Source organism: Globicephala melas, chromosome 11, assembly GCF_963455315.2.
Source record: "Globicephala melas chromosome 11, mGloMel1.2, whole genome shotgun sequence".
Classification (NCBI taxonomy): Eukaryota; Metazoa; Chordata; class Mammalia; order Artiodactyla; family Delphinidae; genus Globicephala; species Globicephala melas.
The window spans coordinates 95,694,743-95,707,344 of NC_083324.2; the positions used below are offsets into that span (position 1 = coordinate 95,694,743).

Consider the following 12,602-nt stretch of genomic DNA (forward strand, 5'->3'; position numbering starts at 1 on the left):
TGCATGTCATCTTTCCTGAGCACTTACGTTCCTGGGGAAGGGAAGAAAGTCTTCCGTGATCATTCAGTTTTCATTTGCTCACTAACTTGTCGTGTAGCCTTAGGCAATGATGTTCACTTGCTGGATTTTAGGCATTTTCTTGTGTAACACGTATATGTAGATCTTACAAGAGGCTCTACATGAAGTGTAACTACTACTTAATGTGACTAGAGTTTCCTAGAGGAGTTAAAGAAATAAAATAGTGTATCATGTTGTTTAGACTTTTGTAGGATTAAAAAAATGATCGGGTCATGGTAGGTCTCTTTCATTCCCATATCACTATATCTCTTCTCACTTAAAATAAGATAAATGTTTACAACGATGCTTTGCTTGCTCCAAAGTCTACATTTTTATTGTCAAGAGTACTTGTAAAGTATAAAAAAATGCAAGCACAAAATTTATGCACCAAATAAGTGCGATTTAATCTTTTGCTACCTAAACAAATAGTTGTTTGCTTTAAAATAAAACAGGAAGATTACCCCATGGGGAAGGGTTGATAGGAGGTGTGGGAAGATCTGTAATGGAGGAAGAAATGATTAAGGGAAGAGGAAGTGTCCAGACATCATAGAGAATGAAACTAAAACAAAATTCAGGAGGAATAAACAAGTTTTGTTCACTCTTTCCCCCCAGCCCCTCACTGTCTTTGTGCTTAACCTGTCTCGTCAGAACTAGGCATGCTCAGTAACCGTAAGCAGGTTTTGTTTGTATTTTAGAAGTAGATGCTCTTAAGAGTCCTTTGGGTGATGATAAATTTACAGTTGTATCCAACGGGGAAAATACCTGTATTTTCCATACAAATAAATAAAGTCACTCCAACATGTCTGCTGAATAATTATCTCTTTACTGATATTTCTAAACTCTCTTTTTCTGAGATGGTGGAGAGCAGGGCAGCCCAGCTCTTCTATGAAGCAAGCACTGTCACCATCAGAGGCATCTGGTCAATGAAATGGGGTTTTGCTCTGACATAAAAGTAGGCAAAGAGACACAGAAATCAGAAGAACTCATCTCAGTGAAAAAATCCCAATATGGATCTGTGCATGTTGACTGATTTAGGTTAGCATTCCTATTCCAGATGTTAAAGCAACACTCCTAACTCTTCCGGGCTTTTGAATCAGTGCTGTCAAAATGTGATAACACTGCTGGCATAAAGGAAGTACAAAGAAGATCAAGGCTGTGGTGCAGGATGTTAATAGAGCATTTTGTGTAGCTCTGGGCACCAGAAGCTCCACATTATGGGGACTGGCTGTGTAAGCTCCAGATTGGACCCTATTGAATTTGGCTGATTGGATCTCATTTCTCTAAGAGCCTGAATAATTTCTTGCTGAAGTGTTTCTACTAGAAAAATTCTCACTTTCCATAGCTCTAGGAGAAGAATTGACCGGAATGCTGGTTCTTTGCCTCTGTGCAAGGAGGTTCTTGAGCTGGGTGTAATTACTTTGACTGGATTTTGTAGCTGTAAAAAAAACATTGATCTTTTTAATGGTTTTCCTTATTATAGTAAGGATATGTTATTTAGTAAAAAAATTGAAACTACTGAAAAGAATCAAAAAATAAATTAAAAGCATCAATAATCTCACCATTGAAACAAAGCATTGTTAATCTTTTGATAAATTTATTTCAGTCTTTTCCTGTGTATATTTTTTTTTACAAAGTTGAAATTGTACTGTAAGTATAACTTTATATGTTGATTCTTATGTTTGTTTTTTTAAATTGAAGTATAGTTAATTTATAATGTGTTAGTTTCAAGTGTATAGCAAGTGATTCAGTTATACATATATATATATTTTTTCAGATTCTTTTCCATTATAGGTTATCAAAAGATATTGAGTCGAGTTCCTTGTGCTATACAGCAGGTCCTTGTTGTTCATCTATTTTATGTATAGTAGTGTGTATATGTTATCCCAAATTCCTAATTTATCCCCCCCCACACCTCCTGCTACCCTCTTTGGTAATCATAAGTTTGTTTTCTATGTCTGTGAGTCTATTTCTGTTTGTAAATAAGTTCATTTGTCATTTTTAGATTCCACACATAAGTGATATCATATGATATTTTCTTTCTCTGATACATGTTGATTTCAAACTTAATGTTATATGATATTTTCATGTTATTTCATGAACATACAATGCCTATACAATATTTTATACCATATAAGCAGTATAAAATATTTAAATATTGCTTTATTCCTGGACAGTAGATTATTTTCATTTTTGTACATCTTATAAATAATTCTGATGAACATCTTAAGCCTCAGGGTCTTGTCCCCATTTTTAATCATTCTTTGAATAGAGTCCTAGAGACCCAGAAATTCGGGTTCAGAGAGTTTGATGTTTCCAAGACATTTGATAACTATTGTGAAATTATTTTCTAGAGAAGTTGTATAGAGTTATGCTTCCACAGCCGTGCATGAGGAAACTTAGCAAGTCGTGTTCACATCATGTGTGAACCTTTTATAATCTCATGGAAGAAATGAAATCTCATCCTATTCTAAATGTGCATGCGTCTTCTAGTCACTAAATATTCTCATGCTTATCACACATTTATATTTTCCTCTTATGTGAATTGCCTTTTAAGTGTCCTTTTGTCTTTCTTTCTATAGAGTATTTAAATGTTTTTCTTACTGAGTTATATGAGTTTAATATATATTAACAGTGTTAATGCTTGTGGATATTTTCTCCATTTGAAAATTATCTTTTAAATTAATTTTTCATTTTGAAAAAATAGATATTTATAATTCATATACAGTAAAGTCTTTTGATCATTTTTATGACTTTAAATATCTCTTAATCGAAATAATCTTTCCTCATTCAGAAATTTTACAATTATTTGCTTCTATTTTTATTAAGTTGGACATTTTTTCATTAAATTCCTTATCATAAGCTATGTAGAATTCATTTGATGTAGATAGTGTCAAGATCTAAATGAGACATCCTTTTATTTTTTATTTTTCTGGTCTGTTCTTTAAGTTTGTATTATCTTTAGATATTAACTGTTTTGCCATTTTATCTTACTGGTTTTTCTTTTAGGTAATTTTAATTCATCAGCTTACGTTTTGGATGTGATAGAGCTCTTCTTTTCCAGAGTTTTTTTTTTTTTTTTTAATTTTCCTTTTTACCAAACTTTTATAGATGGTCATCTACAGGCATTGGCATAAGGGAGAAACTCTAATGACCACCTATACCTCTCAGACTGTTTATATTTAGCTTTGCAGCATTCTTCGTAACTCTTCCAAGTAAAGCTTCTATTGATTTTATATGGATACTTTAACTCTAAATTCTTTATCTGAATAGTCCAAAAGATCTATAGGCTGCACACATATTTTTTGTAATATGCAGATAATGAGAAACCACAATTTAAATGACAGATTTGTTAAAGCTTTTATATTCCTGGAAGCAGTACACAAATCTGAAAGACTGATATTCGAGTTAATTAGTATTTGGGGCACTGATGTCTTCTTGATCATTGTCTTAATAGTTCTGAATAGCCTTATAAGTTTTAGCTACTGTCATTTATTACTTAGGAAAGTTAATTTAGATTAAAATAACTTAAAGACAGATTTTGATGAGAATATTATGAGCGTATTCATTGTCTAGGGAATATGTGTAAGACAATCAAAGATTTTCCACTTCGGAATCAATCTTTACAATTTTCCTCACTAAAGGCAAAATATTATTTACCATGTAAAGGAAAAAGCTCTAAATATTGCTAAATAATTTTCATCCCTCTTAAATTGTCACTGAGTTATGGGCACTCTACGCCCTGAGAGGCAGAAATGAACTGTGTACACTTTGACATGCTTGTATAGGAATAGACCTCTTTAAAAGATTCGGATGCTACATTGTGTCAGCTCCAGTAAACTGAAAAATTGTAACCAAAATGGCTCATTGCTTTGGGTCCAGATCAATTCACTGATCACCCATTTGCCAAAAGCCCATCGGTATCCTCCCCCTGTTCCCCATAACCAAGCTCTCTGATGTGGGCGGTTGACCTCATGCTGTATCCTGACTCCCCTTCCATGTTTTCTTCTGCAAATAGAAGGGTCTATTTCTACTCCAACTATCCCCATCTATAGCTGCAAGAAGCTGGGTCAGAGATAAATAGAACATTCCTTGACATGATATTCTCTTATAAGAATAAAATAAAAGCTGGTCAGTTAAGTCTAAATTGTTAATCAGTCATTTGGTGAACTGGGTTTTGGTAAATTAGCCTGCTTCTATAACTCTAGGATAAAAGAAACTAACCTACTGGATCTCCTTTTATTTATTTATTTATTTATTTATTTATTTATTTAAATCCAGAGCTTGTGGGAAAGTGGGTATGTGAGTTCTGACCAATAGCAAGTAGGTGTTAAGACAGTATATGTACCTGAATGAGGTGACAATGTGTAGATTATCTTGTTGGCACAGTCCAAATTTGTGGTTTGGGTTTGTTTTAGGTCATGGGGACATGAAGTTTCCTTTTTCACTTCCATGTAAGTACTTGCACCTGATAGCATAATGTGTACAAGCCAATGTTATTCTCCACTTCTCTGCCTTAGCATTATGTATAATCTCTAAAAATCTTCCTGAAGCATTTTCACTATACTTATCACTAAAACACTTAATCAAACAAAAAGAGCAACAATTTTGGTTTGCTGCCACAAGCCAATGAGGATTACATGTACATAAAATGGTATGTTAAACTCTGAACCATGTATTTTAAATGTTACATCAGTAGTCAACTAAAAATGGAAAAGAACTATAGAGGCAAAATAACTAGAAACTCTGGACTGAGGACTGAAGGCAAGATTGTTAACTCTAGAATTCACCAGTCTCCTCTCTGGACCCAGAAAAGTGTCTGGAATACAACGGACGCACAATTAATATGTGTTCGACTAAAAACGTGAACAAAGGGCTTCCCTGGTGGCGCAGTGGTTGAGAGTCCGCCTGCCAGTGCAGGGGACACGGGATCGTGCCCCGGTCTGGGAGGATCCCACATGCCGCGGAGCGGCTGGGCCCGTGAGCCATGGCTGCTGGGCCTGCGCGTCTGGAGTCTGTGCTCCGCAACGGGAGTGGCCACAGCAGTGGGAGGCCCGCGTACCACAAAAAAAAAAAAAAAAAAAAAAAAACGTGAACAAATAAATGAATACAATATCTACGTGATGAAGATACACCTTCTCTTTCAGATAAAATGGGGCTCACAGTCTGTATGTTCAAATGACACTAGCTCCCAAGTGTTTTTTATTTTGAACTCATCCAGAGTATAATGAAGACGTGTGAAAAGGGACACACATGGCTCTCACGTGTGTTAATTTGATTTATCCAAGTGATCAGGATAGGGTTTTAGTTTGAATTCTTTGGCAACAGCCAATTTTTAAAAAAATACAGTGCAGTGTGGAAGGAGAAATTTTAAAGGGTCATGATGACGCACATAGCAGGGGAAATGCAAAACATTTGGGCACTGTATGTAAGAAATCCAAAGGACCTTGGGAAGTGCTGACCACACCATAGGTGCAGAATGATCTCTAGCTCCCCTCTCGCCAACACTCAATTCCACTATCCCAAAATCCCTACACCCCACCTCCCTATCTGAGTAGGCTTTTCTCTTTAGTGATCTGGTAAGTAGGCTAATATGTGGCATGCTTAGATGTTCAAAACAGCAGACGAGTTTCTGGTGATCTTGGACACACTTGTAATGGAGCTGTCATCCTGCAGCGCACAAATGATAGAAGGTGTCTCAGCCTTAGGTCTGGGTTAAGTGCTTGAGCAATACCTTTGCTATCGATGTTGATCATGAGACTAGGACCTATTATCAGCCCTGTGTTTTCTTAGTGGCTAAGACCTCACAGATTAGTTTGATTTGAGAAAACACTGCCATAAGTTCTGGTTCACTTACTCTTTCTAGTTTGGGTTTCCCTAGTAAACCTGATGCATCTACATGACCTAATTCCTTCAGTGCAATATAAGACAGTGTGAACTCGTAGAGCTGGCCCTTGTGGTCGTGAGAAAGAATAGAATCCTAACCCTAACAAATATATTATTGGCTCTCATAATAATTTCAGAATCTCCAAGTATAGGTTCAAAAAACTTCCATCACATGCCGTACAGATCAGCAAAATGGAGATTACAAATAAAAGTTTTAACATTTTCCTTTTAGTTACTGAATAGTAATTTTTGTCGTGTCCTGAGCACTTACTGTATATGCCAACCCTGGTTTGAATACAGTATATGGATTACCTCACTTAAACCTCAGACTGAGTCTGTGATTCAGGACCAGTTACTGTCATCTCCTTTCATATGAAGAAACCAAGCCTTCATGACTTTAAGTCATTTGCCTAAGGTTGCAACTCCTATCTTTACGCAGTCTTTGCAACTCCCCAAACTGCAATATTACTTCTATGTCATATTTCTTAATTTTTTTTAACAATAAGATTACTTAAAATTCACATCTGTGGTTAATTTTTGCCTAATGAATGGCTGTGATGTAGTGGTTCAATATCTGGCTTGAATCTTGGCTCTGTTACTTATCAGCTGTGTGTCCTCTGGCAATAGTTTAACCTCTCTGACTCTCTTTCATTTATCTTTAAAATGTGAGTAGTAAAATCAAACTTAAACCTTGATCTGCTCCTTTGGAACAAGTTAATTGATTTAAATTGTATATTTCTAACAGATTTGTAATTTAGGCAGCTAAGTTTAGTTCTAAAATTTAGCTCTTCCAAGATACATATGAATTTAATTAAGCAATTTAGAACTTTCTATTAACTTTGACAACTGCACGTATATATGTCAATGGGACTTCCAAATCGACATTCTGAAAAGAAACTCATTGTCTTCTGCTCCAGATCACCTCTTCACGTAGGGTTCCCTTTCTCAGTAAATGCTAAGATCACCTATCCAGTTCTGAAGAAAGAAGGAAGGAAGGAAAGGAAGGAAAAAAAGGAAGGAAGGAAAGAAGGAAGGAAGGAAGGGGTTTCCTGTATCAGTAAATGCAAGATCACCCATCCAGTTCTGGAAAGAAGAAACAAACAAACAAACGTGGGAGGTGTCCTCAAACACTTTCTCTCTCTCACCCTCCATACAAACCTTCTCCAGGTTCTGGTGGCTCCTTAGCTCTTGAACCAGTTCACCTCATTCCATCCATAGGGTCCTTTCCCTGTCCGATATGCCCTAATCTCTCCCATGACTTACTGTAACAGCAGCCTTCAACTAGTCTTCTTATATTCCCTCTTGCCCCTTTTAATCTATTCTCAGTGTCACCAGAATCATTTTTAATTAAAAAAAATCTCTTCTTGCTTTAATGGCTCCTATTACTCTTACAAATATGAGGTCTCTTGATTGGGGCCATGCCTTCCCCACATTGTACAACCTTAATACTCTGTGGCCGCCCCATCACTCTGTGAGTCATGAGGGCTCCTTTCCCCCTCCTTCCAGGAATCTTCCCCTATCCTCTCCCCTACTGGTTGCACTTACCAAGTACTTGGCATTTGATAGACACATGTGAATATTTTCTGACCAAGTAAATACATGAATGAGGAGTGAATTAGGAGGATGATTGTCCCCTTACAAACGTGAGACTCTACACATACATTGAAGGATGTACACTTCATAACTAGAACCCTGTGACAGGACTGTCTCTGGAAATGGTGGTGGAGGGATGCGGGTGGTTCTTCACTATTTCCCATTGCGTGCACATTTTTACTTTCTGAGTTTCTTTTTCCTTTTACTAAAATTACTTTTCCTTCTTTATATTTTTTCTCTTCTTTATGGCTTCCTTGTATTTCCCTTTTTCTCCATTTAGTACAAGTTCATACCAAAGCCATTTGGATTTTAATTACTATTAAACAGGATGGTGACTGCTAAAGTATTTCTAGAAAGCCAACCAAAGCTTTCTCCATACATATAAGCACTTCAGTGTCACACCTCATCTAAAGTGTTCAACAATTCTGCTAAAGAATATCTGTATTTTAGAAAAAAATTTTAAATATTAAAAAAAATGAATGAATGAATTTCAGCAAGCATATGCTTGTCACTCTATAAGAAGCTTGACTGTTTACATGCTGTCTATTCAGAGCTGTACCTGCCACAGTCTAATGTATTTACACCAGCAGGTAAGTAGTTTTCAAAGTTAAATCATAAGCACATTGACTACAATATGTATAAAGCCATACTGCTGAAATCTTTTGTAACTTTTGGAGTTAGAAGTAAGCAGTCATATTTGATTCTTCTTCATTTTTATATATTTTTTGAATTTAGAGCTATTTTAAGTCATAGCTTCCATCCTTTTCATGATCCTTAAAATACTATATTAGCTAAATGTTCACACTTGTCCTTTTTAGCTTGAAAAGAAATGTCACATGCTAGGTTTCTGTAAATGACCCACATTCAGATGTGAACCAAACATAATAGCTTCTGCCATTCATCAAGCAGTGAATTGCTTCAAATGTAGGACACAGGGCAGAGGACTTTGTAAATTACTTTGTTTCATTGTCCATCACCAGAACCTGTGGCATAATATGTGACCTATTTCTATAAACAATAATGCCTAAGGCTTTATGAACAGGTGGAATGTAGTCTCTCTTTTAATTACATTTTGAAGAAATTTAAAAATGTAAAATTTTTAGACATATTGAATAGTTGTATTGTCAAAAGAAATTAAATTTTTCAACCATCACCATGTAATGTGTATTTCAGTAGAATATCATAAAATTTTAGCTTTTTATTAAAAACAAACCTACACAGGTTGCAAAAGTAGTGCAATGACCTTGTGTATTCTCCTTTTAGATTCACTAATCAATAGAATTCTTTCCATGTTTGCCTTTCTCCTTTTCTCTCTTTCATCCAATATGATCCAGTATCTTCAATTTTATTCAGTTCAATCTGATATTTATACACACATACCCAAAATGGCAAAAATATGAAAATACATGCGTGTATTTGTGTTATCTTTAACCTATTTGAAAATAACAAACTTTCATAACTAAATATGATCATGGAAAGTTGAAATTTAACATTTTATTGAACAATTCTAATACTGTAAATACACAGAGAAAATAGTTTGCTCCTCTTTGTCATCAATGTCTACCAATGCCCGATTTATTTATGAAATTGGAACTGTTTTTACATTTTTTATCTTAATAGAAATTATTCTAACATTTAGCTGGAATCATTAACTTTCTCAAGAGAACCAAAAAAGTGAATGTTTAATAGATGTTCACCAAATTTGATCCGTATGGACTGCATAAATATCCAAAAGGATAAAACAATTCACTTTTGGATAAATGTTATATTGCTTGACTGATTATATTATCAAATGAATTACAGAATTATCAACGTTCAATTTATTTCTAAATTTTGCATATACGACTATGACCAGACTATTTTCTCCTTGTTTGTGTAAGCTGGCTCTGTAGAGCTGAGAAATATGCTAAAAACTAATAGAGGTTGGTAAGTTGACTCATTCACAACCCATAGTGAAGCTTTTCACTGGGAAATGCCACTCAAAATGGCAAAAAAAAATATTAAAAATCAAAATAAAACATAATTGACCTTCATACAGCTTTCCACATTCCAATGTGCCATTTTGTTCTCTGTTAAAGCATTTGTTTACCATCCTGTAGATCCTGGCTTGGATATTTGTATAATTATTCTTTCACCCAGAATGAAGGAGATGTAAAGAGGAGACAGACATTTCCTGGGCAAAAGGAGCAGAAGCTAGCAGAAACAGGACTGTGATTCCTAATTAATTCAAAGTTAATTGCATTGTTGATAATCCTGCACTTAAAATCTTCATATAGAAAATGTTTATGGCAGCAAATTGACAGTAATTTAACTACATTAAATCTTACCACCATTAAAAGAAAAAGATGAATGTTACATTAAACAAGCTTAAGAGAATGGTAAAGCCTAGTTCTTGTTTAACAAGACAACTCGCAAATCACTCACATTGCTGACCTAGAATCTCCAAACATAGTAAGAATAGCAGTTGCATTTCAAGATGTCACCAAGCCATGTGGACCATCAGAGACGCCGGGTGGCAGTTTTGCTTTTTCAGTTGTTTCTCAGTGTCCATGGGAGATTGGTTCCGGGAGATAAGATGCTCAAGTCCTGTAGTCAGCCTTCCAAATCCTGGGGTTCCACCTCCTAGGAATCAGTGAACTGTAGAACTGCGGATTGTGTATTAAGTTTGTGATACATGATTGGCTGAACCTGTGGATGTGAAACCCAGACATAGGAAGGGTAACTATATTTATTGAAAAATATCTGTGTGTAAGTGGATCTGAACAATTCAAATCCATGTTGTTCAAGGGTCACCTGTACTTAGAATCATCTGTGGATTATTTATAATGCCTAATACAATGTAAATGCTATGTAAATAGTTACCTGTGTACAGCAAATTCAAGTTTTGCTTTTAGGAACTTCATGGAATTCTTTTTCAAAATTTTTTCAATCCCTGATTTGTTGAATCTGTAGGTATAGAACCTGCAGATACAGAAGGCTGACTGCATTTCCACTATGTGATGAATGAAAAATAGTTGGGGGGAAAAAAGACACATGCATCTTAGTTGGCAAGAAGGGTCAAAAAAATCTGTTTTGGAAAGGATCTAGTTAAATGAAGATATGTGTTGTGTCTTTTATTTTCACTGAAGAGTCAGATGATGGAATAAAATGAACTTTGGAGTTAACTCTGAGTTTAAATTCTCTCTCTGTTACTTATAAAGAGTAAGACTAACTTGATTTTAACATGTAAATATGTAAATGACAGGATTAAGGTAAAGCTAGGTAACACAGTGAATGTGAAATGAACTACCATTATAATAGGAAAGCAATACATTTAAATTTTATTATCTAGCCCATTTAAAGCAAAATATAATTATCCTGATCATTGAAAGAAAATACTTAAAATTCTCCACACCGTGTAGAAAGACATTTCCATGTGATCCTTAATTATCTTGATAGTCCAATTTATATTTTGGGCATCTTGTAAAAACTTACTTCTCAGATGGGTAGTTTATTGACACTGTGATGCATTAGGGTTCTTGATCTGGTCTACAGACTGTTAGTGGCACAATTCTGTCTTTTTTAAACTGGTTCCAGGCAAACCTGGTCAGCCAAGTGTCCACTAAGTCACAGGATAAATATGATATTTCCCCAGAGTTTTAATTTTACTTAAACTTTTACAAAAAACGAGCATTGTATTAAAACAAATATACTGATAGATTAGGGATAGAATACACCTCTTCTCTGAACTTAGAGGTAATTTATGGGAAAGTTTTATAAGCATTGGCTTAATTAATGTTTATAGTACTCATCTAAATGTTACTAATGAAGTATTAATATTTTTTAGTAAGATACTTTGCTGTCAGTTTATCAATATCACAAGAAAAGCAGTGCTTTTCTAAATGAATATTTGGAGATGTTTTGAAAAATGGGAAAAGATTAAATGAGTCGCTCATCAGGTTAGATACTTCACCAGATTTGTCCATTTATTACTCATGTTGTAAAGCAACCAACCAAGCAAAACCTCTGTGCTGACTGAGCTTGTGGCATGACACTAAAACCAACTTGCTGAGGAAATATGAATCCAAACTCAAATTTCCTTTGACAAATCCCTTTCATTTGAACTAATTTGGACACTCATATACAAACTAATGGCTAAATATTTCTCATTTTTCTACAGTCTATAACTTAGAATCAGACATAGTAGGCTTCTAGGAGATAGCTGTAAAAATCCCAAATTGTTGCTGTTGGATTATGATATCTAGCAGAGAAAATCATTAAATCATTTCTGGAATCTTAGTCAAATAATTTCTGAAAAAGAAAGGGGACTAGTGAATTAAATACATAGAAATTTATAAAAGAGACAAAGTGTTTAATAACATTTTTGGAAAAAAGCAAACAATATTTGGGAAAAAAACCAAATAACAAATGATTTTGCTTTTAGATTGCACAATGATTCCTGGATATTAGACGCATTTCAGCGCATCCACAGTGAAGAAACCAAGTTTTTTATACCATATGATTTGGAGATTTCCAATCAGGAACTAAGCTATATAGTAAAAAGATCTGAGCAATGGAGAGGACTCAATGGTGAGAGAAGGAAGGTGAGTTGGTTTGAAGTAGATTTGTGTTTTGACTGCACGAAAGAAGCTCATTCCGTTAGCATATCAGTCAGCTGTTAAATTTTCTCACATTGTTTTTTGAAGCCATTTACTATTGTATTTGATCACCACCACCGTACAAATCTTGCCGCTCAATTGTATGTTTATTTTTTTATTAGTCGAGATGAGGAGACATGACCAGATGGTACTTATAGTTCAGCACTCTTATTTTCTTATAAAAATATTTATTGATACCTGCCATATACATATATGTATGTGTGTGTGTGTGTGTATATGTATATATATATATATGTATCAAAATACACAACGGTTATGAAAAACATAAAAGAATGAGTTTCCACACATGACAAGATTTTCAGCTTTAAAGTGACTTTGAGTGAACAGGAGGGAAGGGATATTACTTCTGCCTTTCTCCTTTGATGCTTTTGTTAGTCAGTCCCCTAGACTAATTTCCCTCTTTCAGGAGAA

At 34.9% G+C, this 12,602-nt stretch overlaps 1 protein-coding gene across 1 annotated transcript in view; it reads left to right on the top strand.

Moving 5' to 3' along the window:
- The window catches only part of LOC115866007 (uncharacterized), a gene marked incomplete at its 5' end in the record, with an annotated part of 195,538 nt that extends 183,227 nt beyond the window's left edge, over positions 1-12,311 (top strand). Inside the window, 2 exon segments of the mRNA XM_060307858.1 lie at positions 11,957-12,116; positions 12,219-12,311. Of these exon segments, the coding sequence (XP_060163841.1) occupies positions 11,957-12,116; positions 12,219-12,311 (253 nt within the window).
- Between the last annotated feature and the right edge of the window lie 291 nt (positions 12,312-12,602).